The following is a 27,052-nucleotide window of genomic DNA, read 5'->3' on the forward strand; positions in this document are numbered from 1 at the left end:
CTTGATTAATTAGAAAACATAAGGTTAATTTTCTTAAAGGGATATAACTCTTGGCAAAAGGTAGGTTACAAGAGTTTTCTACAATGGCATTTTGTGTCACTATAACCAGTATTATTTTGTGCCTTCTTAACAGTTTTAACAATGTAGAAATAGATTGCCTTACCGTTGGTGCTGTATCTACATGGTGGTTACAAGGCTTTCTTTCTATACTGATAATCCCTGCGAAATGAAAAGATTGTGAATATTTGCTTATTATACCTATACATTTTATTTTGAAAACATTTATGTCAGCAAGACATGACTCCTACAGCTTACAAGAAAAAAGCCTCCTTGGATGGCAGAATCCTTTAAAGTGGTATCATGAATTCTTTGGTCAGAAACAGTTGGAGAGTTTAGCTAACTAAGAGACCTGACTCAAGGTGAGCTAAGCCAATTTCCTCATTCAAGTGGCATCCAGCAATAGCAGAAGATGTGCTCTTATTCTGTTCTCAGCTCAAAAATTATACCATTATCTCCCTCTGCTACATTTCTTCAATGAAAGTTTTGCCTCTGTCTTGATGTCATCAAGTTTTCATAAAGAAATATCACAAAGTCTATGAAAAGAATCGCTTCCTTATTTTCTCAAAAACAAAAAGTAAATCTATTTGAATTTCTCTTTGATCATCTGATTTCCTACTATGATACAATCGGCTATCTATTCAATCACCATAGAGTACTGAAGAAAAAAAAGTTCCCTTGATTCTCTCCTTTAAAATGACAATATAGACTGCTAACCTTGAGAAAAATCATTTTATCATGTATAGATTTATCTTTTTGTCCCCCATGTCCTCTACTGCATTTCTTTGTAATAAACAGCTTCTAAGGATGTAACACATTGCATCTCATCTGAAAGATACTGGTTCAAAATCAAGCTCAAGTTTAAAATGAACACAGGTATGGCTCTCATTTACTTTTCAATCTCTGTCAATCAGCAGACCAACATGTGACTAGTTAACACGTGAGTAGTTTAACAGTTTGTTAAATAAGGCTAAAAGCTTAACCACGCAGGGGTGGTTAGAAGTGGGAATTGCAATGCACTGTTAAGAGCAAATAGCACAATTCCTAGTTGAAACAAAACACTAGCTCCTCTCATTTATAGGCATTTAACTCATTTTTTATTCTTAGATAACGCTGGCCTTGAAAAGTTTTTTTTAAAACCCAAGAAAAACATTTTTGAAAATATTCAAATAATGCTGATTCTTATTGTAAGACTTTACACTGAAGTATACAGAACTAATGGTGAAATCCTCACCTCCTCAGCCCTCATGCTCTCACAACCCTCTCTAGCTGCAACCGCTAAGAACAGTCTGGCACGACACACTGGCTTTAAAATGAGAGTGGTCATACCACGGGGTTCAGGAATTAGCAACATCTTACATACGTGTTTTCACTACTATAATCTGACTGCCATAAAATAGGCCTAGGCTGACTACAGATTTTAAAATTCTTATCCAATTAGAAAGTAATTTCAAAATGATGAAAATAAAAAAAACTAAAAAACCCCCAAATCTACATCCTTAGCTTATGAAAGTACAAAGAAAAAAATTACATGTTTTACAGTTTCAACTTCAGGATAAGAATGTGTTGAAAACTAGAATTTTAAAATGAATTTTCTAAAGATATTGGGTTGGCCAAAGAAAATTTGTTCGGGTTTTTCCATAACATCTTATGGAAAAACCTGAACGAACTTTTTTTGGCCAACCCGATATAAGCTTAGTTTTAAATTTAGATTGCTACTGAAATAATATCATTTAGAAATACAATCATAATGTTTGTTTAAGCTTTCAACAGAGAATATACAGAAAGGAATAAGCTTAAGGAAAAGCATCCCCAAATATTTTGCTATTTTAAGTAAATTTTACCCCCAAAAATCTATATTTTATTTCACTTTTATCTGATCAAACATTCCAGATGTTTCTGTGAAAAGTATTTCTTGGATGGGACCGACATTTAAGTTAGCAGACCCTGAGTAAAGCAGATTGCCTTCCATAATGTGAGTGGGCTTCATCCAACCAGATGAAGGCCTGAAAAAAGACTGACTTCCCCTGAAAGAGGGAATTGTGCCAACAGACTGCTTTCACCAGGGTATGTCCAAGTGTGTCTTTGTTATTATTAATCTTTCTTGGGACTTGATAGCCCTTCAATCTGCAGAATCTTATCACTCTCCTGCTCGGGGAAGTTTTGTTCTGTTATTTGTTTAATTCTGCAGCCCATTTTATTTTTACCTTCATAATTTTTTATCTTTTGATAATTATGCCACTTAATCTTCTAGGTGAGCATCTTCTTTTTCACTTTGTCTAATGATTTTAAAATCTGAAATCATGTTTAGTTCCTTTCCAGAGGCCTACAAAGACTAAGGCAAGAGGGATGGCAAACGCTGGACAGTATCTCAGAAGATGAAGTTTTTTTTCTTCCTGGGATCTCAGAGCCAGTGTGTCAGGCAAGGTGTGGGAATGGGAGGGCTGTGTCTTCCTTGGTGCTGAGCAAGGAGCTGTGCATGGAAAACAGGCCTCTTCTCAAGGTGTGGGCAGAAAATGGGTTTTCCAGAGTTCACTGAGGGCTCTCAGCCAGCAGAAGCTATAAATCCTCTGGGTAACTGGCTATTATCTGTCAGTTCAATGTTTGTAGTACACCAAGGGCCTGGCAGATCCTATGGACCACAATGGTCCTTAAACAGAGGCCTATACGCCCATCCACCTGGAGGAGTTTGCTTCCAGGACCAGTTGCTGGGAGATGGCTGTAACCTGCAACGGATGAGACTTGAGAGGAGAAGCTTAATCTTGTGCCTCAGCACAGGGGTAACAGTTGCACAGGTTTGCTTTCATTTTTTTGCTATAGTCCAGACCTCCAGCAGAATAGTTGGGACCACAACCATGAGCATGCAAAGAAAATAAACTCTGGTAAGGAGTTTCAGTAACTTGAAGATCAGCAAATAACCTTATACGACTGGTAGTGCCACTGATAACAGTGGAAAAATTAGAGAATCTCTTAAATTAAAATAAAACAAACAAAACTTGACAACTATTAAGAATTTTAAGATAGCTAATTAATAAACAACAAAGATAACACCATTTTAAAGGGAGGAAATAGCAGCTTTCAGAAAGTAAGTCAGAAGATGGGTCACACAACCAAGGAGCAGCAGTACCATTACTGAAACCCATGCATCTAAGTCACAAACCTCCAGACCCATTTGCGTGTTTGTCTAGCCCCTGTGGTCAGGATCTGATTTAATTCACTTTTGTATCCACAGTGCCTGGTCCAAATGCTCGAAACACAGAAGGCCCTCAAGAGTTAACTCAAATATTAACTGAATGAATTAATCTATGCCATAGCCACCGGCTTCATATTCTACAATGCAGTGTTAACTGTGTGTATTAGTCATCAGAATGTTTGAATTAATGTTCTAGGACTCTTTTTAAAAACATTAATTAACTACTTCCTTTGGTAATGTTTCTAAACCTACTAAAAAATTGAAATGTATTATTTTAAAATTTTCCTAATTTTCCAGACATTAATACACTCTGGAGAAGATAATGAAGAAATTTTATGCTTCTTGGGAGATGCTTTGGGTATTTTACTTTGTGGAAAATCAGAACATGACATTATACCCCACTTGTACCTGACTGATTGGAACAACAGAATTATATATTTTTTAGTTTCCTTAAACTCTACCAACCTTCAAGTCAGGACCATGATCAAAGGAAAGAAAGAAAAAAGATGATCAGATTTATTGCAAAAACAAAGCAGGCCAAACAAAGTGCCAAATTCTGAAGCCAGAACATATATCCAGCAACCTTATGTATCATCGTCAAATGATTATGGGCAACCCACCAAGCACAGGGCACTGTGCTAAGGACAGGAGAGCCTCTCTCCTCCCTTCTATGAAACTTTCTAAAGAGTTATTTGTTTTAGGCAACACTATAACCATGCATCCTAGTTGAGTTTTGGAAATTGCCATTAATCTCTATATGGGGCACAGGGAGAATTATGCTTTGATTATCTATGGCTAAGAGAAATGAAATACAATTTATTATATTCCAGTAAAATACAGTATTTTAGAAGGCAAAGATCTTTCCTGCCAAATTCAATATAAAGATGTCTGTACGAAAACTGCAAGCCCTTCTCAAGAATTGGAAAAGAAGTAAATCTGTTACTCAGATAATATAATTTATACCCAGAAAGTCCAAAAGAATCAATGCTAAAACTAACACAACCAATAAGAGAACTAAAAAATCGGAAAGTCAGCATAATATAAAATTTAATATATAAAAATCAATACCCTTTACATTTTCAAACAACCAGTTAGAAGATATAATTAGAAAGCATACCTCATTTATAAGGTTATCATAAAAGAGAAAATACTTGAATAAACACAAAAATACGTAAAACAGTATGAGGAAAATGTAAAAATACTTCTGAAAGACATAAAAGTAGTCTTGAACAAATGGAAAGACATCCCTTGTTCTAAGACAATGTAACATCACATAAAGGCCAATTTTCTCTGAGATCATATATGAATTTAATGTGATTTCAATAAAATAGTTTTTGCCCCAGCACTAGACAAGTTGATTCTAAAATTCATATAGAAGACTATGCAAGAATAGCTAGAAAAATCCTGGGGAAAAAAAGAGTGATGACTGAAAATAAATACTAAGTATCAATATATATTGTAAAAAGTCTCTGTAATTAAAACAATGTGGGGATGACACATGAGTAGACATGTAGATCAACAGAATGTATTAAAATGCTCAGAAAAAGATCCAGGACTAAATACAGCAACACCAATAGTGGGGCAACCTGACATTATACACCACCTGATATGATGCAAAAAAGCACACATCACTTACTGTATTATGGCCAAAAAAAGTCTGGCTTGGATCTAATCATGATAAAATAGACAAAATCAAAACAGTGGCTATTCTACAGGACAACTGGCTCAGGCAGACTCTTTAAAAAAGTTAATGTCATGAAAAAGAAACAAAAAAGATTCTAGATTTTTGAAAATTGAAAAATCTTCCATATAAGCAGAGTAAACAGGTTTAAAATTCTCACTGAAAAAATTTCTCAGCATTATTTAAAACAAAGAGCCAACAGAAAATCAAAACACTCACTCTGGATTGATTAGAACACCTTCCTAAAAATGAGAGAAAACTCCACAATTAATGCATGAATGTATTTATATTTGACATGTTGATAGCACCACTCAATAAATCTACTATGTTTATTAAAAATAATAATTTTAAATTATAACAATTATATTATTATATAATATTAATATTATTATATATAATAATAAAATTACCACCCTGTTCAGAGATATGAGTTGTTTATAATCTCTACTATTAGACTTTGTTCCTTTATAATCAGGGAAAAAATCCATTCCACAGAACAATTTATTTGTATAATATATCCTGACTCTGGAGCCACTCTGTAATGTATTCAAAGACTGGCTCTGGCAACTATTAGATATGTGACTTGGGCAAGTTATTTATCAACTCTGTGCCTTCATTTCCTTATTCAGTACAGGGGAAGCAATATGCATCTCACTGGCTGACGGGAGGGTTAAATTAGTTAATTAATATAAAAAATACTTCAAATTATACCTGGCCTACTGAACGCTGAACATAATTGATATATATTCAGAATGTTTATTTTGATTTTAATGTTTAAAATATCTGATCCAGAAGGAGATCAAGATGGCAGAGTAGAAAGATGCTGAGCTCACCTCTGCCAATGAACACATAAAAAAAACCATCTACACGTGGAGCAATTCTCACTGAAAACAAACGGGAGACTGGCAGAAAGACTCTCCTACAACCAAGCTTGTAAAGAAAGATCAGAGTCGAGTAGGAAGGGAGGGGAAGTGATCAGGTTGGGACCTGTGCTCCAAGGAGGGGACACAGAAGAGGAGGGGGATATCAGGGGCTCAAAGATCCTCCCTGAAGAGTGAGGGGTTTGAACCACATCTTGGGCACCCCAGCCCTAAGGTTCAAAACCAGGAAGATGGGTACCCTTAGTGGGACCTAAAGGAGGACTGTAAGAAATCGAGAATTCACTCATGCAGAGTGTGCACGTGCCTGCTTGCTCCCTGAAAAAGGCAGAGGAAGGAGACTGAAACTGCTCGGGGCTCTGGCCAGTTTCCCACAACTGGCTCAGTGCATGACCCAGCCTGCACCAGGTGCCTGCTCCAGCCCCTCTTGCTCTGGTGCAGCTCCTTCTAGGGCAGAGGTGCTGATGCTGAGGAGAGTGGGCTCTTGTAGGGGTTGGAGCCGGCTTGGACCTGGCACTGCATGTGAACAGGGTGAGGGCAGCCATGGCTGACACTCATGGAGGCAGCAGATCAGGAGTGGTCTGCAACTCTTGACTGGTGTGCCATGACCATCCCAGCATGTGCCCAAGACTGGGTGTCTGCTCTGGCTCCTCTTGCTCCAGCACTGTTCTCCTCTGGGGAGAAGGTGCCATTGCCAGGAGTGGGGAGAACACATACTTAAAGGGGGTGGAATAAGCTCGGCTCTGACCCTCAGGGCTTCTGCTCCACCTCCTTGGGACCCACCCCCACCCCTGATATGGTGGTGATGCCTAATGAGCACAGGAAAAGCCCAGGCTCACACCTGGCTCTAGCTCTAGCCGCTCCATCGCTAGCCCCTCCATCTCTAGCCACACCTCCCACCAAGGTGATAGCTGCCAGCACACCCTCGGGGAAGGCATGACCCTTGCTCATTTCAGATCCAGCTCTAACATCAAAGCCACTGGGCACATTCAGACTACATAGGATGCTCCCACACAAGAACACCTCTTCAAGACCACAACAGTTAACTGTTTCACCTAATTTCATAGAGACACAGAAAGGTAAACAAAATAAGAAGACCGAAGTTTTTGTTTCAAATGAAAGAACAAGAAGAAAAAACCTGAAAGAACAACCAATGAAACAGATAATTTACCAGATAAAGAGTTCAAGGTATTAGTAGTAAGAATACTAACTGAACTTGGGAAAAGAATAGATGAACAGGTGAGAATTTTAGCAAAGAACTAGAAATCATAAAAAAGAACCAGTCAGAGCTAAAGACTAAAATAATTGAAATGAAAAACATACTAGAAAGAATTAACAGCAGACTATGTAATACAGAAGAATGCATAAATGATCCAAAAGATAGAACAATGGAAATCATCCAATCAGAACAACAAAAAGAAAAACAAATTTTAAAAAAGAGGACAGTTAAGGGGCCTCCAGGACAATATCAAGCATATTAACATGCACATGGTAGGGGTCCCAGAAGGAGAAAAGAGAAAGGGTTTAAAAATATATTTGATGAAATTATGGCTGAAAACTTCCCAAAGCTGAAGAAACAGATTTCCAAGTACAGGAAGCACAGAGTCCCAAACAAGACGAACCCAAAGAGGCCAACACCAAGACATATCATAATTAAAATGGCAAGAGTTAAAGATAAAGAGAGAATTTTAAAGGCAGCAAGAGAAAAATAGTCATATACAAGGTATCAAGCTTTCAGCTGACTTTTCTGCAGAAACTTTGCAGGCTGGAAGGGAGTGGTATGATATATTTAAAGCGCTAAAAGGGAAAGACCTACAGCCTAGGATACGCTACCCAGTAAGGTTATCACTCAGAATTGAAGGAGAGAGAAATAACTTCTCAGACAAGCAAAAACTAAAAGAGTTCATCAGTACTAAACTGATCCTACAAGAAGTGTTAAAAGGTCTTCTCTAAGTGGAAAAGAAAAGGCTACAACTAGAAAAGTAAGAATTTATAGGAAAGGAAAAATCCCACTAGTAAAGGCAAATATATAGGAAATGCTATGGATCAACCACTTAAGCTAGTATAAAGATTAAAAGACAAAAACTGTAAAATCAACTATAACTACATTAAACAGTTAAGAGATAGACATGAAAATGTAAATATGATATCAAAAACACAGAACGTGGGGGAGGGGAGTAAAAAAGGAAGATCTTGTAGAACGTGTTAGAACTTTAAAACAAGCAGATACAGTTATAGGTCAACATATACGAACCCCGTGGTAACCACAAATCAAAAACCTACAACACATACACAAAAATCAGAGAGAAAGGAACACAAGAATAACACTAAAGAAAATCATCAAACAAGAGAAGAAACTAAAAGAAGAAAAGAAGAGAGAACTACAAGAACAACCAGGAAACAACAAAAAGGCAATAAGTACATACTTACTAATAATCAATTTAAATATCAGTGGACTAATTGCTCCAATCAAAAGACATAGGGTGGCTGACTGGATTTAAAAAGGTGCATCTATATGTTGCTTATAAGAGACTCAATTCACAGCTAAAGACACACACAGACTGAAAGTGAGAGGATGGAAAAAAATATATATCACGCAAATGAAACAAAAAGAAAACTGGGGTGGCAATACTCATATCAGGCAAAATAGACATTAAAATAGTGTCTAAAACAAAGACAAAGAAGGGCATTATATAATGATAAAGGGATCAATACAAGAAGAGAATATAACATTCATTAATATATATGCACCTAATATAGGAGTATCTAAATATATAAAGCAAATACTAACAGACTTAAAGGGAGAAACTGACAATAATACAATAATAGTAGGGGCTTCAACACACTAATGACATCAATGGACAGGTCATGCACACAGAAAGTCAATAAGGGAACAGTGGTCTTAAACTACACTTAGACCAGCTGGACTTAGTAGATATCTTGCAGGGTATTCCACCGAAAAAGATGAATACACATTCTTTTCAGGTGCAAATGGAACATTCTCCAGAAGAGATCACATGCTAGACCATAAAACAAGTCTCAATAAATTTAAGAGGACAGAAATTATATCAAGTATTTTTTTCCGACCACAACGGCATGGAACTAGAAATTAGAAAGAAAAACGGAAAAAACATAAAAACATGGAGACTAAACAACTTATTGCTAAAAAACCAATGGGTTAACAAAGCAATCAAAGAGGAAATCAGAAAATATTTTGATATAAATGAAAATAAAAACACAACTTTCCAAAATCCATGGGATGTAGCAAAAGCAGTTCTGAGAGAGAAGTTTACCATAATACAGGCCTACCTCAAGAACCAAGAAAAATTTCAAATAAACAACAGAACCTACTATCTAAAGGAATTAGGAAAAGAACAAAATCAAAGTCCAAATTCAGCACAAGGAAGGAAATAATAAAGATCAGAGAGCAAATAAATGAAATAGAGACCAAAAAACAATGGAAAAGATCAGTGAAAACAAGAGCTGGCTTTTTGCAAAGATAAAATTGGTAAGCCTTTAGCCAGGCCCATCAAGAATAAAAAGAGAGGACCTAAATAAACAAAATAAGAAATGAAAGAGGAGAAATTACAACCAATATCACGGAGACACAAAAAAATCATAAGAGAATACTACTAACAGTTATATGCCAATGAATTGGACAACCTAGAAGAAATGGATAAATTCCTAGAAACATACAATCTTCCAAAACTGAATCAGGGAGAAAGAGATAATCTAAACAAACTAGTAGTGAAATTGAATCAGTAGTGAATTGAATCAGCAAACAAGTCCAGGACCAGATGACTTCACAGGGGAATTCTACCAAACATACAAAGAATATATGCATTATCCTTCTCAAACTATTTCAAAAAACTGAAGAGAGAGGAACACTCCCAAATTAATTCTATAAGGTCATCATTACTCTGATACCAAAATAAGACAAAGATACTAAAAAAGAAAATACAGGGCAATATCTCTAATGAATATAGATGCAAAAATCCTAAACAACATATTACCAAACCAAATTCAACAATAAATAAAAAAGATCATACACCATGATCAAATGGGATTTATTTCAGGCATGCAAGTATGGTTCAATATCCACAAATCAATCAATGCAATATACCACATTAACAAAGGTAAAAATCACATGAGCACCTCAATAGATACAGATAAAGCATTTGACAAAATTCAACAACCATTCATGATAAAAATTCTCATCAAAATTAGTACAGAGGGAACATATAGCAACATAATAAAGCCCATTTATGACAAACCTACAGATAATATCATACTCAATGGTGAAGAGCTAAAAGCTTTCCCTCTAAAATCAGAAACAAGACAAGGATGCCCATTCTCATTACTTCTATTTATTATTGTATTGAAAGTCTCACCCACAACAATCAGACAAAAGAAAAAGAAAGAAAGAAAAGAAAAGAAAGAAAAGGCATCCAAATTGGAAGGGAAGAAGTAAAACTGTCACTATTTGCAGATGACATGATACTATATACAGAAAACCCTAAAGTCTCCACCCAAAACAAAAACTATTAGAACTAATAAATGAATTCAGCAAAGTTACAGGATACAAGATTAACATACAGAAATCTGTTGATTTTCTATACACTAATAGTGAACTATCAGGAAGAGAAAGCAAGAAAATAATCTCATTTAAAATTGCCTCATATAGAATAAAATACCTAGGAATAAACTTAACCAAGGAAGTAAAAGACTCTAAAAACTATAAAACACCGATGAAGGAAACTGAAGATGATATGAAGAAATGGAAAGATACTATGGATGGATTGGAAGAATTAATATTGCTAAAATGTCTATACTACCCAAAGCAATCTACAGATTTAAAGCAATCCCTATCAAAACAGCCATGACATTTCTCACAGAACTAAAACAGATAATCCTAAAATTTATATGGAACCACAAAAGACCCTGAACAGTCAAAGCAATCTTTACAAAGCTAGAGGTATCATACTCCCTGACTTCAGATTATACTACAAAGCTACAATAATCAAAACAGTATGCTACTGGCACAAAAACAGACACATAGATCAATGGAATAGAGAGCCCAGAAAAAACCCCACACACTTATGATCAATTAATCTACAACAAAGGAGGCAAGAATAAACAATGGAGAAAAGAAAGACTCTTCAATAAGTGGTACTGGGGTAACTGGACAGCTACATGTAATAAAATGAAATTAGAACATTTCTTCACACCATATAGGAAAAAAAAGCTCAAAATGGATTAAAAACCTAAATTAAAGAAGGGAAGCCATAAAACTCCTAGAAGAAAACGTAGGTAGAACACTCTTTGACATCAATTGAGCAAATTGTTTTTTGGATCTGTCTCCTAAGGCAAATGAAGCAAAAGCAAAATTAAACAAATGGAACCTAAACTTAAAGGTTTTGCACAGCCAAGGAAACCACTGACAAAATGAGAAGATTACCAACTGAATGGGAGAAAATATTTGCAAATGATATGACCAATAAAAAGTTAATATACCAAATATGTAAACAGCATTTAAATTCAATATCAAAAAAACAAATAACCTGATTAAAAAAGTGAGCAGGAAACCTGGATAGACATTTTTTCCAAAGGAGACATACAGATGGCCAAGAGGCACATGAAAAGGTGCTCAATCTCACTAATCATCAGAGAAATGCAAATCAAAACTGCAATGAGATATCACCTCACGCCATTCAGAATGGCTATCACCAAAAAGACCACAAACAACAAATGTTGGCAAGGATGAGGAAAAAAGGGAAATCTAGGACATAGTTGGTAGGAATGTAAATTGGTGCAGCCACTATGGAAAACAGTAAGGAGGTTTCTCAGAAAACTAAAATTAGAACTACCATATGATCCAGCAAGTCCACTCCTGGGTATATATCTGAAGAAAACAAAAACAATAATTCAAAAAGATACATGCACCTCCGTGTTCATTGCAATATTATTTACAATAGCTAAGGTATGGAAGCAACCCAATGTCCATCAACAGATGAATGGATAAAGAAGGTGTACTGTGTGTGTTTGTGTGTGTGTGTGTGTGTGTGTGTGTGTATATAATGGAATATTACTTAGCCATAAAAAAGAATCAAATTTTGCCATTTGCAACAACATGGATGGGCCTGGAGGATATTATGCTTAGTAAATAAGTCAGACAGAGAAAGTCAAATACTGTATGATATCACTTATATGTGGAATCTAAAAAGTAAAACGAACTAGTGAATATAACAAAAAAGAAACAGACTCACAGATATAAAGAACAAACAAGTGGCTACCAGTGGAGAGAGGGAAGAGGGTAGGGGCAAGATACAGGTAGAGGACTAAGAGGTACAAACTATGTGTAAAATAAATAAACTACAAACATATGGTGTACAGCACAGGGAATATAGCCAATATTTTATAATAACTTTAAAAGGAGTATAATCTATAAAAATATTGAATGACTATGTTGTACACCTGAAACACAATACTGTAAATCAACTATACTTCAATTTTAAAAAATTCTATATTTTTCATATGCTTTCAACAGCCTTTAAATACATGTAGAACTAAAGTTTAAAGGAAAAAGGAGATAGTAAGCATTATAGTTAAATATTTATATGACAAAGGTTAGCTATTCTAACAATGAGTTCTTGTTAGAACTCAAGGGCTTCTCTCATACAACCTGAGGTGAAAATAATGACTTTATCATACATTTAATAAAAAAAAATTATAAAATATGCACACACATACATATATGTGTGTATAGATATATGTATACACACATACATATATACATATTTATATAAAACCTGCCCCCTCCTCTCTGTCTCACTACTAAGTTTGGATGCTCTCTCATCATTTGGACTATTGAAATATTCAATTCAATTCAATTCAATATTCATTGAATAGAATTGAATTCTAGAGAGAGACAATAAATTTAAATTCTGAACATAAGCATGATAATTTAGAAGACGTTTTCCACAACTCAAAGCAATGAGAAGTCATTTTAAAAATATGATTATGCTATATCAACTTTCTCCCTGTTAAAGTTCACTGAATATTAAGTACATTAATTTGCCTAACTGCTATACTGTGTCTTTTCACTGCCTTTAACATTAGTTTTTAAAGTGTTTTGCTTTCAACTGTTTATAAATCTTCGCTTGAAAATATACAGATTGAAAAGACTGAGGAGACATTAAGTATCAAGCCTCATAATATTACTAAAAAATAAAAGAAAAAAGAAGAAAGAGAGGAAAATGAGACTACCCTCTCCCCAAAAAACCTCAAACTTTGTTGATTCTGAATTGGCCAAAATAAAAAACCTGCTCACTGCCTACTTTGCTCAGAAAAATTTAATAGCTGTGAGATGTGAAAGACTGGATTCCTTTCAAAAGAAGGGCAGGTATACACAATACACAACACACACCACACACACACACACACACAGTGTCACTCACACACATTAATATAAAAGAAACTGGAGTGGTTTTATGTATTAACTCACTTATTCCCAGAATACCACTGGGAGGCACATTTGAAAGATGTAACATAGTAATTAAGGCTCTCACATGACTTGAGACATATTAGTCTCCTAGAAGGCCAGCAACAAAATCCAGATTCCTCATTCTAAACTGCCATTTAGAGGAGTCTTAAATGGACAATATTGTTCTATATTGTAAAGACAACACAGAATTAATACATTTAATCGAACAGATTCCTTTCTCTGCGCTCTCTTAGTGTTTTATGCTTATCTCCTGCTGAACTCATCCCCAACATATTATACCTATTTCTTTGCCTGCTGGATTCCCCAACTAGACTGGGAGGACTTTGAGGGCAGTCTTTCAGCTTCCATTTCCCCAGGGCTTAGCACAGTCCCTAGTGCATAGTAAGCTCGCCATAAACACTGGTTGATAACCTGTATGAATTAATTTTCGATCAAGTATAAAAAGGTTTTTATTTTTTAAACTAACAGCTTTTTTGTAAGGTGCTTCTACTAAAATACAGTATTTCTGGTTTGATAAAAAAGAAAAAGATGGACACTAGTCAAAAATCATTCTCAATTTTACTCCTTATGAAATTATAGTTGAATGTTTTTACAGAGGAGAAAGTTGAAGAAAAAAGTAAACTGACTGAAATTAGAACATTAAAATAATGTTCTACTTTTTACTTATCAAACATTTACACTGAAAAAACCACTTAAATTATTTTTTAAAAAATGACCAGTCATTCCACTTAGTCATTTCTTAGTTTCCATATTTGTCATCAACTTTGCTCTCAAGACTTGCAGAAAAACACAGAGTTATTCTTTACATTTTCATTCACTTTTCACTAAGGAAAAAGTTTCCTGAAAATACATGTTTAAAATTCTGGAAAACACAAATCAGCATTATCTAGACATCTCTATCATTACCAGAAGGTCTGGTTCCTCAACCTAATTTCCACTGTTAGTTGGCATTTCAATAAGTGATGGATATTCATTTCCAGAAAACATTACCAGTAAATTCTATGATATCATAGTCTCTTCACTATCTAGACCAAACTGACTAAACCACAAAATGCAAAAAGTATGCAGTTAGCTACTCTACACGAAACCTTAGGGCTATTCTGAGTACAGTCTTAGAAAAGTATAATCTAACTGAGTAAGAGTAAATGAAAACTTAATTTAGATAGCCCTCATACTCTGAATTTCCAGGGCCTTCAGTAGACACAAACCAAAATGTTTAAAAACTAAAGTATTTCTTATCATAGACTTAATTCACAAAAAAGTTAATTTGGGACATAGAAATTTACAAAGGAAATAAAAATTATTTTTATGATATAAATAGTATTTCATTTTTTTCCCCATGACCAGGGGAGGGGAAACATAAGGAGCTGCTTCCTTGGTTCTAAGCAGTGCCTACCCTAAGCAAGATTAGTAAATAAAAAATAATTACTGATTTTTTAAACTCATAACTTTTCAAAGAATAATAGAACATAAAGACTGAAATGGATTGTGATGTGAAATGTGTGAAAATGCTAATGTGTAGATATATAAAGGGAAGGAATGAGTATATGTGATTCATATGGAATAAAATTTATTCTACTTTAAACATGAATTAAAATATTTTTCATTATCATAGATGTGGTCAACATTTTGATATACAATGTATTCACTATAATACTGAAAAACCAAAAATATTCATAAGCTCTAGCAATTGAAGAAAGGCTTCAAAATTATGGAATACTTTTTCTTTAAGACCAGACATTAAGTTTATTATCAGAAAAAGTTACAGAAAACCATAGAAGTACATATTTGGGAATACATTCCACAACATCTTTTTGTATGCCTAACTGCCTTAAAAATGGAAAAACTGTCATTTCAGTTTGAAATTATAAAATAGTAAAATGTGTCTTATGGTTGATATTAAACAATGTTAAACATAGTCTTTCTCAAACTATAAAAAACAAACAATAAAATTATGCCTGGTCAAAAATAATTTTGCCATTTTATAACCTGTCCTCTCACCTTGCCTGTTGCAGTCAATATAAAGTTGTTGTAATTCTTCCTCTAATCCTCACTTTGAGTGGATTGGTTACTGATACTAGCAATTTTCCCTGGAGGCACAGCAGTAAATGATAAAACATTCACTATTTTCACCATGATATAAATTATGTTCTGATAAGGAGGCTGAAACCTTCAAAGTCTCCTACTTCAGGATTATATAATGAAAACTGCTTTTGTCTTGGAAGTGTTTTAATCAGTATGCCTAGAAGTTGTATTTTGAAAAAATACATACTGAAAGAATATGGATTTTTAACGTAAGACATACACTAAATTTAATTCTAAGAGCATAGTGATTTCTCTTTCTAAAATTTAGTGGGAAGTTAAGTAAATTTAAAATCAAAAGGTTCAATGATTAAAATAGTTCTGGATATAGTCATAAAGATACTATCTATAACTCTTACTGCATTGTAAGTCAAACATAGGTTGGTATTTAAAAACTTTCACTTGCAATAAACAGTTTCCTATCCTCTATTTTCAAATGACAAGTCACTAAGATGAAATCACTTGCTCCAGGTCACAGCATAAGAAACAGAATCTGAATCTAAATTCAGGTGTCTCTGACCTCTTGGCTACGTGCTTCCAGAATATGTGGTACTAATTTAAATATGAAAAATAAGAAACTTCTGGAGTCTCTATTAAAGTTAATCAACGCACAATCGTGATGACGAAATATCATGAAATCTTCAGGATAATACTTTCAGGAAAGTTTTAATATTAAAAGCATTATTTGTATTTAATTTTAAAAATGGGTAATCCATTCTTTATATTGTAACACCTGATTTGTCTGGTGTCAGATAATGAAGACTTATATCAAAGTGGGTTTTGTAGATCTGTACTGTCCAATATGATAGCTACTGACCACATGTGGCTATTTAAATTTAAATTAAAATGAAGAAAAATTAAAAATTTAGTTCCTCAGTCACACAAGACACATTTCAAGTATTCAACTGCCACATGAGGCTGAAGGTTCCCATATTGGACTGAGCTGGTCTAGAATTCAGGAAAGAGGTCTGGGCTGAAGATAGACATTTGAGAATCACTGGTGTGTGGGCTTTACTTAAAGTCATGAGTTCATCAAGGAAGTGAAGTACAGGGAATAAAAGAGGATCAGATTGCAGTGGAATAGCCTAAAAAGACATGGAAGAAAAGAGGAAGAATCAGCAAAGGAGAATGAAGAGCAGTAGCTAATGAGATAAGAGAAAAAACCAAGAACGTGGTGGCCCAGAAACCAATGTATTAAGAAGCCATCGAATGTGTCAAATGCTGCTGATAGGTCAAGCAAGATAAGGACAAAGAACTGATCATTGGAATCAGCAATGTGTATAGGTCACTGGTGAGCCTGAAAGAACAGGTTAGAAATTTCAACAAATTTACGGAAGATGAAAAGTGATTAGAAACATCTGTCTGAAAACATTACGGTGGGCTGCTGTAGATACAGAATCTGACAATGAAACTCAGAGGAGCTGTGAACACAGAATCAGCATATTTGGTAGGGAGCAAAACAAAACATAATCCAGGAGAAATAATGGAAGGTTCATATGTAAAACACTTGGGCCAAATAGGCTGCAGATCCCACATAAAATGGATGCTGCTGAGCATTAACCACAAGCAAAAAAAAAAAAAAAAAAAGTCAATGGCATTGTCTCTAAAAATAATATTGAACAAACCATCTGGACAGAGTGAAGACTTCTAGAGTGGATACTGCTGTCCTGCTTATTCTCTTTCTGACAGCCCATGTATCTTAGGGCTCATGTATCTTACCTGTTTACTACCCTAAATATAAGCCTGCCAGTTAATATGTTTTAGCCATATATACAAAGTTCTCAATAGACTTTCTGCTCAGGTGACAAAACAGTTAGATTATAGAGTTATTTACCCAACAGAAGAGGGAGGGACACCATATTTGTATCCAGTCATTCATTTAAAGAAAACCAGATACCAAGGATCATCAGATATAAAGGAAAAATCATTGGCATAAAAGAAAAACACAGGATACATTAACAGATGAAAAAACTGAACATAGAGGAAATATCAATTCAGAGAAGAGAACTTAGAGATCTAGGAAGATATAATGACATCCACAGAACTCTGATACTAGGAAAAAGGAACAAACAGGACAAGAAAGAAACCATAAAGATCAAATGGATGATTGGCGAACTAAGAAAGACTTAGAATAAAGGGATGAGAGGGCTTCGAGACTGACTAGTTAGAAAAAGGGAAGGAGAAGGAGTCCATAGTTTCCACCTGAAAAACAGTAATGTTAACATCAAGAGTAAAATACAGAAACTCCTTTCAGGAAACTCAACCTCACTCATGGCAATGATTACATTTCTGTCACATACATGACAAAAAGTGGTTAGCTTATATACCTTGCTACACAAGTTTGAGGCTGAAAATCTTTTCTGAGATTAGATTTCATATTTCAGAGCCACATATACTACAATAGCTCTGTTTAACTTTGCCTAAACTCTCAGAAATTTCATATTTGATCTTTTAAAAAAGATGCCATGTGCAAATAACTTCTATAAATCTTTAAAATATAAAAAAGACAAATTAAGAAGATGTTATTACATCAATTGGAAAGCTTTGGAAAAGGTAAACATCAGAATACCTGTAAAATATAAATTCAGTGATCTGGCATGTACTCTGGCTATGTTAGAAAGAAATTATGTATTTTTCATATTCATTAAATCAGTAAGACATTTTAATTTCTCATAGTTTATGGTTTTCAGTTGTTTTCTTGTTATTTTTCACTGTTAATTATTTTACTTTAAAAATTAATACACTGGGCAAATGTCACAGTATAATTTGACAACTAAATTTAGTAGGTTCTTAAACAAAACACACACAAACACACACACACAGAGAAATGTGACTGAAAAAGAAGAAAAACTTAAAGTAAGTTTTTTACTGTTAACAGGTAGAGGGAAAAGGTTTAAAATTGTAAGGTTAGAACCATATACACCATATAAATATTCTATAAAATAGCTTCTTACAAAATAAATGGCTAGGAAATAGTGCACAAATTTAAGTTTATTCAAATCATCAGATTCATATGAGGAGAAATGCTTGCATTTATATTCTCCCCTCAGAGGGTGTCAGGAGAAATTTCCTATCTCAATGAGGACCATGATAAGAAATTTCTTATCTCAATGGGGACCAAGTGCATACCCTTGTGCATGAAGACCATTCATTAAGTATATTAACATTTACTAGAGTTGATAAAAATGATGTTTAAATTAGGAAACGATAAATATGTAGAATATACTTTAAGTTATCGACATGGTTAGAAACACTTCACTAATTCAAGTGACATTTATTATTCAGGAAATATAGGCACTTTTATTACAAGTAAGGATAAGTTTCAACCTTCAACAAGTAGATTAACTCAGATCACTGGAGAATTACTTAGTAAAATCCTGATATTGGTTACTAAAATAGCACCTTATATCTTTAATGTACCAATCAAACAACAATTTTAGAGACTGATAACAAAAAATATCTAACAAATAAACTCTCTTCTTTGTGGAAGGGAATATAAAATAGTGATGTGTTAAAGAAAAAAAGCCATGTGATCAAGGTCTTTTTCTCAGTGTCCAGAAAAATCCAAATATTAAAACATTCCCACCTCCAGGGGTTTTGTGTTGGCTAGTACTTACGTGGAAAGCCAAAGTTTCAAAAGTTAAGTGGGTTCTGGTGGATTATTTATATTTGAGATATTTGTTTGAAAACCTGTCTTCTAATTACTTCATCTTAATGTCTTTTTTGGCATGCTTCTCAAAATTCTCTTTTGAGAATCCATGTTTGCCTCTCTGACATGTTCTTTTTTCTGTCATCATCACTTCTCACATTTATTAAATCATGTCTTAAAATAAGATTTCCTCCATTCCTTTGGCCACAATGCAAACTGCATGATTTCCAAGTTAAAAAAATAATAATATAAAAAGAATCTCCCCAAAAATTCATGTTGTTTATTCTCACAGTATTTATGGATTTCAAAGTATCTGATCCTCACAATTCTATGAAGTAGAAAATTCATCTGAAGTAGAAAGTAGAGACACTGTACTGGCAGAGAGAAACTACCCAAGATAACAGCTGGGAAGTGGCAGAATTAGAGCTCAGCCCCAACACTTCTGACCTTCTGACCCCAGGTTTAGTACTTTTTTCACCAAAACACACAAGTGCTGAATTCAGAATAGTGGTTGGTTAGCATCATTAAGCACATTTAAGGACATGTGTCTACAGATAATCAGTTAATTCTGTAGATTATCTTTGGTAGTGAATTAATTCCTTTCATCCCACACCTGAACTGAAGTCTCGTAATTCTGGAGGTTTGAAATCAGGATTCAATGAAACATTCGTTTTCAATTAATAGTTTAAAGTTCATTAAGTAATACTAACAGAAAACTGCCAATTCTGATAGTATGAGGAAGTCTTTGAACTCATTTTGCCTTCCTTAAAACGGAAACCCCCTTTTACCATCACCTGTGTTTGAGTTATTCTAACCTAATTTTTGCCTAAATGTTTTCTTTTTCTCCCTTTGAAATATAAGAACCATCATATTTCCAGCTTACAGGTAATCTACCTTCTACAATGGGTTTATATAAGGATATCACAGAATCTCTGGTGAAATTATGACACATAAATAATAGATTTCAGTTACATTATTTAAAAAGTTTTGCACTTCTCCATAAAAAGTTGAAACCTTAAGAAATACTAACATTGTGAAAACAATAAAACTAAAATTTGACTGGAAAAATAGCTCCTAATTTTAAGAACTGGTCAAGGGAATAAGTGTATACTTGGCAAAGACACGCAAAAGAAACGGAAAGATACAGTTTTTCAAATATTATCCAACATGTAGAAGCACAAAAGTTAACTTGACAGACCTCTCAACCAATACTGAAGTCATCTGAATTATTTTATGATTTTGTTTAAGTCAAATATCTTGACTGTTTAGGATATGGAAAAAACATTAGTATATGTTTACATGATCTAATGGAGAGTGCAAACAAAATATGGAGAAGACGGAAGCTATTGATCACTTTTAAAAACCAAGTCACAATCTACCACCCCATCAAACTCCAAGTCTACAATTTAAAAAGAGGATATAGGACTTCCCTGGTGGCTCAGTGGTTAAGAATCCGCCTGCCAATGCAGGGGACACGGTTTTGTCCAGGAAGATCCCACGTGCCTCGGAGCAACTAAGTCTGTGTGCCACAACTACTGAGCCTGCACTCTAGAGCCCGCGCGTCACAACTACTGAGCCCACGTGCCACAACTACTGAGCCCGCGCGCCTAGAGCCCGAGCTCTGCCACAACAGAAGCCACCTCAATGAGAAGCCCACGCACCGCAATGAAGAGTAGCCCCTGCTCGCCGTAACTAGAGAAAACCCGTGCGCAGCAACAAAGACCCAACGCAGCCAAAAACAAATAAATAAAAATATTTAAAAAGAGGATATAAAGATTACATTAATAGTCATATTAATAAAAATGAATCATTATATTTTGCACGCCTCTACTTACCTATTAATATGAATTAAATTTAGTGCAATGCTGTGAAAAGATATACTAAGTACACAAAAATGAATGATGCTGTCCTTCAAATATAGTCATACAAAGATGATAAGCACTTCCTCTAACTTCCACCCTCATAACTGTGATTGATTTTATTACTGAATAATCCACATGTTAAAATTTACTACTATTGATATAATAAGGACTCTCAAGATAGTTGAATGGGATCTGGGATTCAGACCAACTATCTCAGAACAAAATTTCTCTGCAGAGAATCCCTTGATTTGACTGGCAACTAAATACCACAATTTCACTGGAACTAGGCTTTAAGTAATCTAATAACTGGTGAACACAGAATTATATTTAAAGGTCAGATAAAAAGATAACTTCATTAATTCTTAGAAAATACCTTCGTGACACCTCAGTTTTAACAACTACACCTATTCCAAATAGTACTGTCCAGGTTATTACTTTGCAATATATCACACACCTCCAATGCTAGTAAGAAAAGTACATGCCCGTGGCCAGAGGGACCTCTGGGCAGAGTGGGAGGACAATGGGCCAGGAATGAAGGAGTGGCTCTAGGCATAGCCTCACTGAGGGTCCACTTCACTTCTGAACTAGTGCCCTCCTCCAGCCAAAGGCAGAGGCAGCGTGGGATGGCGAGGGTAAGTACTGAGCTAGGCGTGATGAGATCTTGCTCTAGATACCAATGCCACTAGCTATGTGAACTCTGACACGTCAACCCTTCTGCTTCTCAGTTTCACGGTAAAGGGATTGACAGTCAAAGATTTAAGGTCCTAGCAGCTCTCAAGAGTTTACACTCTATGATTTTAATGTTTACCCTACTTCTCAGAGGGTTTTGTTGAGGATCAAATGAAGATGTATATAAATAAATTTTGATACAAATAGAAGTTACTGTTGTTGTTTTATAGATCTTCTTCATTATACTAAGGAAGTTTGGAAACAGTTTTGAGATGCAGTACAACATGTTCACCATATGGTGAGACACTTATGAACTATAACCTACAATTTAATCTAAAATGTTAAAATTAAAATGTCCTTTTTTCCCAGCTTTATAAAGGTATAATTGACAAATATAATTTTATAACTTTCTTTCTTATACAAATTACTCAGAAAAGATTTATGGTTTTAATTTTAATAAAATTAGCTGATTTATTATTTTGTTCATTAAGAACCTAGAGCAAAAGCCTCATGAACAGTTCCTAAAATAAGTATCTCATAAGAGTTGTATCCAGCTCTTTTCCTCTCTAACCCATCCCTCACTAAGACACGAGCTGTATTTTTTATTTTATTTTATTTTATTTATTTATTTATTTTTTGCGGTACGCAGGCCTCTCACTGTTGCGGCCTCTCTCATTGTGGAGCACAGGCCCCGGACGCGCAGGCTCAGCGGCCATGGCTCACGGTCCCAGCCGCTCTGCGGCATGTGGGATCTTCCCAGACCGGGGCATGAACCCGTGTCCCTTGCATCGGCAGGCGGACTCTCAACCACTGCGCCACCAGGGAAGCCCGAGCTGTATTTTTTAGAAACATATTTTATCATTTCTCTTTCATCCTCATACCTTTGGATAGCTCTATTTTATCTAGAGAATAAAATGTGAATTCCTCAGTAGGGCACAGTTTGACCCCAATCTACTTTGCAACTCAGTTCTTCCGAAACACTTCCATCTCACCATTTCCTCCAGCTAACCTAAGATTCAAACGAACAAACAAGTTCGTTTGTTTAGTTGCCTGCCTCTCAGCTCAGCGTGCCCTCCTGCAGCCCCATCTGCTGATGACGCCGATGACAAAGACAGAGGCGAGACCTTGGAAGGTATTATAAGGACTCTGGAACTCATTCTGACCGCCACAGAAACCCATTTAAGAGTTTTAAGCAGGGAAGTAACAGGATCTAATTTATATTTCAGAGAATCACATTGTCTGCTGTGGGGAGAATAAGCTAAGGGACAGGAGTAAAAGCAGGGAAGTGGAGGGAGAAGAGGGATCCCGAATGGCTTCTGGTTCAACCTAAATGACTGGGTACATGTGCCGGAGTGCTGGGTGGGAAGACCTGGTGTGGGGCAGGGGAAGTGGAAGTGGAGGAACAGTTTGGGGGCAAGAGTTCTGCGTGGACATGTAAAGTACGAGAAATCGCTCAGCTGCTTTATCCCTCTGTATTTCAGTGACACTTTGTTTATACTGTGATTTTAGAATTTATCACACTCTGACATAATTTGTTGCGTGCTCATTTGTCTTCCCAACCAAAGTTCCTTGAGGGCAGAGACTGCCATATTTAGTCCATATCCTTAAGAAAGGGACTTAAACAAAGTAGCCACTTAAAATGATTTTAGAATGAATAAAGATAGTATTCTAGAAACTCTGAAGAATACAAACCAAGGAAGAAAGTCTTACTTTTCTAGCAGTCTCCATTACCCAGAACTCACCTTGAATAAGGTCAATATAAGTCACAGCAGACCGTAAATGCACTTCTGGGTCTTGTCTTACAGCATATAAACTCACTTATATATAATGTATATCAAATCAACCCTTCCTCTTAAGCCTCTTGCATGAAGGCCAGTGGGCCCATATTGACTAGTTCTGTGTAAATAGTCTTTCTTTACACTGTACAAAGCCAAAAGCTGATAGCTTTTCAGTAAGATTTTTATTTTTAAACATCCTATCTACATTGTTTCCATAGTCCTTCATTTCAGATTCTAATAGATTATTTATACAGTCAAGAACACTTAACTATTTATCCCCTTTTAAAACTGGTTTGAATATTGAATAGACTCACAGAATTTTTAAGACAGAAACTCACCAAATCCAGACCCCTCATTTACCTACAGGGATGAGAAAACTGAGGCCTGAAGAAATTACTAAAGATTCTATAGTCATTCAGAAGTGAAGTCAGGTGTAGAAACTAGCTCACCTGTTTCCTAGGGCAGGATTTTTTTCCACAAAGATTGGCTTCTTAATGAATAAGATGGATTTGGCCATTTTGCAAAGGACTACATACTCTGCTTTTATAACTCTTCTATACAGAAATATCTCAATAAATTTTATAGGAAGGATATGCCTTAAAATGAGGTCAGGCATATTAATAACTAAAAATCAAGCAAAGCATTCTTACATGTATTACATGACTTAATGGTAATGCTCTTGCGATAGTGCACACACCAAGGGACATGCATGATTTAAAAGGCCCACTCAAGGCCTATATGGCCACGGGAAGCTGAAGGTAAATGGAGCCAATCTTACGTATAATTGTGAAGTTTGCAAGGCTTGCCTTTATCATATCGGGCTTTCCTTTTATTCTTTATCTTTCGTCTTTATCTGTCATGGTGGTAATCGCTCTTCCATTTCAAAGGCCTTCCTATCTATCCTCTCTGCTCTTTCCCTTTACAGAAAAAGAATTTTATATCTATTATCTACACCTTGTTGGTTGATAAACTTAAGACACTACTTAAATGAACTTTAATCAATCTGCTAACTCAATCAGACATTTATGTTCTATCCCCTTAATCCTGAAATGTAGAAGGAAAGATTTGTTCCTGGAAGAATTTTAGACCTCAGCAGAAAGATAGGGATCAAGTGGTGGAGTCAGGTTCCCTCCCTCCTAGTCATTAAAATGACGTGGTCTGAAGGCAAACCAAGTATCGAGTTAGGGCGCAGAGAATGTGTCTACAGGAGCAGCCACGGTGGGCCCCCCACTGTACACAAGAACAAAGCTATTCCTCTAACTTCTAGCGGTATCTGAAACACTAGAAATTTAAAATTTCTAAGGTTTGGGATAATTGTTAATTATTATAGTGATTTAAAATTAGAACTCAAAGTATTTTCAAAGCTAATGTACACACTCATCCTGTTTACGAGATAAGTATGTTACACTCATATAGTATCTTATGCTTATAGAGTGCTTTCATATGTGCTTCGTGATTTGAACTTCAACAATATATAATGCAAACATCATTTCTAGTTTTAAAATGAAGATCCTAACATTTGCAGGTAATAAGGATAATAAAAGGCACAGCCAGACTGAACATAAGAGTTCCTGTGCCAAGTATTTTCCCACTGTAATACGTAACTCAGCGATATTAAAATGTAGCAATATTAAAATAACTTGCACATGTAAACTCCAAATACCTTCAAAGTAGAAAAGTAATATTGTTCCTAAATTTCTAAATAAAGTACGTTGATCTTTTCAAGCTCAAGTTTCTTCTTCTTCTTATAACTCTCTGTCAAAGACAACTGTTTTGTTATTCTCAGCTGTCTCATCTTTCTAAAAGACTTCAATAGCAGAAAAAATACCATAAAAAACCTAAAGCTAATGAATAGAAATAGTCATCTTTCAATACCAAAAATACACATTTCTCACCTAGATGCTTTTTCTTCGATATCCTCTGAAAACCTTATTCAAATTAATTTATAACATTAGCCTAAAAATTTGCAGTTGTATAGTTCAACTCTGTGATTGATATACATTTTAATAACTAGCTTCTTTGCATATTTTCTTAATTTTCTAATTTTAAAGAAACACGATAGTACTGGCAGGATGTATTCTGTTTCTGCCAAAATGCATTTTATGTAGGCTTTCCTTGAAATGAATTACAAAATGTGATTATCCATAAACTATGGTTCCTTTACCCAAGGGAAACTGAATCAGATTTTATATTATACATGTTTAAAACTCACATGTTTTGCTACCTTTAAATTATTATCTGCTCAATAGAATAGAGGTTGGGAGTGTCTACTATTAAAATTACCAAATTCAAATTTGCTTTTGAAATAATTTAGAAAGAAAAACTGCTGGAATATTATTCACCAGGTGTGAAAACTGACCATTACAATGCTATGAGCCAGATTTCTGAAGTGAAATAAATGATATCCATTAAAAAACAGAATCTGAACATCGAAAGAACAGTCAAAGCAAGAAAGGGGCTCACCAGTTTGAGTGAAACCAAACTGACGCAGAATCTGATGAGCGTCCAGCACGTTTGATTGTTTTGACTTCGACTGTTGTGAGGAGGCTGATACTGAAGTAAATGAGAGATTTTTGTTAACCTGTAATAGGAAAGGCAAATCAGAAACGAAAGCGTAATTTCCTGGGTTACTGATGCAAAAACTGGATGAGAAATAGTTGCTTACGATGCAAACCAGGACACTTGTCAAAAGGAGTGGCAATGATTTATATGCTTAGTTTTTAAGAGTTTAAAAAACGTTAAAGATTTTACAGAATAGTTTTTATCAAAGAAGGAATACAGTGGTAGTGAAAGCGTAACTATATGAAAGTCGATCTGCCTTACTTTGAAAACAAGTTTGCTTAGCATGGAATTGACTTTATTAGTAACTCAGAGTGGTCTTAAAAGTTATGCCAAACAAAATGTGAAAAATAAAAGTGACTCCTTGACTGCTTTCAATTAAGAAAGGGTTAAAATGTTTCACACCCACATTTCTTTAGCATTTTTGAAATAGCAGGTACTTCCTTTTCAGAGACTGCACAGAAAACACCTGTAATATTCATGTTTATATACATCATGGTGACATAGATAACACAGCTGCAGCCTAACTTGCCAAGTGAAATAGTTTCCACTGCATCAAAAAATCTCATTCTTAAGACAATGTCAAAGAACAACTAAAATAATGAACAAGCAAAATCTCTGTAAGTAAATACAATGTTCTACAACACAAAAATCCTACTATAGTTGTCTGAGTACAATAGTTTCACAGAAATGAAAAGAATAACAAGTGCAACATTATAACTACAGCTACTGTAGAAAAATACATGTCACAAAAAAGTTTTAAATGTCTAGTAAATTCATTTTGTAGCTCAAACAATTTCAGCAGTGATCTAGTCACTCATTATTAATAAATCATTCATTTATCTTATTATTTTTATCACTTTCAAAAAGCACGATAAAATATGATCTAATTTTGAAAAAATTTGAAACAGTTTCAAAAGTAATCTGTGAATTAACAAACTGTTAAATGATAGTTTATGGTATGTAAATATCAGTAGATGAAAATAGCTCCTTTCTCTCTCTTTTCTTGCAATAATCAAAACTACACAGAGGACTTCTACTGTATTAGTATTTAAAAATTCCCTTTTGGTGTTCTGTATACAGTAGTACTGGGTTGTGGTTACATGCCCTTTATCTGACTCATTATTTACATAATGTTTG

General features: G+C 34.9%; 1 protein-coding gene across 10 annotated transcripts in view; it reads right to left on the reverse strand.

Annotated features, from left to right (window-relative positions):
- Positions 1-27,052, reverse strand: part of AHI1 (Abelson helper integration site 1) — a 218,610-nt gene that overhangs the window by 102,128 nt on the left and 89,430 nt on the right. For 9 of the 10 annotated variants that reach the window (XR_016395216.1, XR_016395218.1, XR_016395215.1 and 6 more), the window contains 2 exons: positions 25,817-25,934; positions 164-219 (listed from right to left, as the gene is read on the reverse strand). Coding sequence is in view for 5 of the 10 variants with exons in the window: in XM_089922020.1 (XP_089778146.1) it covers positions 164-219; positions 25,817-25,934 (174 nt within the window). In the remaining 5 variants the exon portion in view is untranslated. Of the gene's footprint in view, positions 1-114; positions 25,935-27,052 lie in introns of those variants that run through there. The other variant, XM_089922024.1, reaches the window with a different exon arrangement.

The sequence above is a fragment of the Delphinapterus leucas genome, chromosome 12 (assembly GCF_059928025.1).
Source record: "Delphinapterus leucas isolate spDelLeu-1000000601 "Yukka" chromosome 12, BTC_Dleu_Yukka2, whole genome shotgun sequence".
Taxonomy (NCBI): Eukaryota; Metazoa; Chordata; class Mammalia; order Artiodactyla; family Monodontidae; genus Delphinapterus; species Delphinapterus leucas.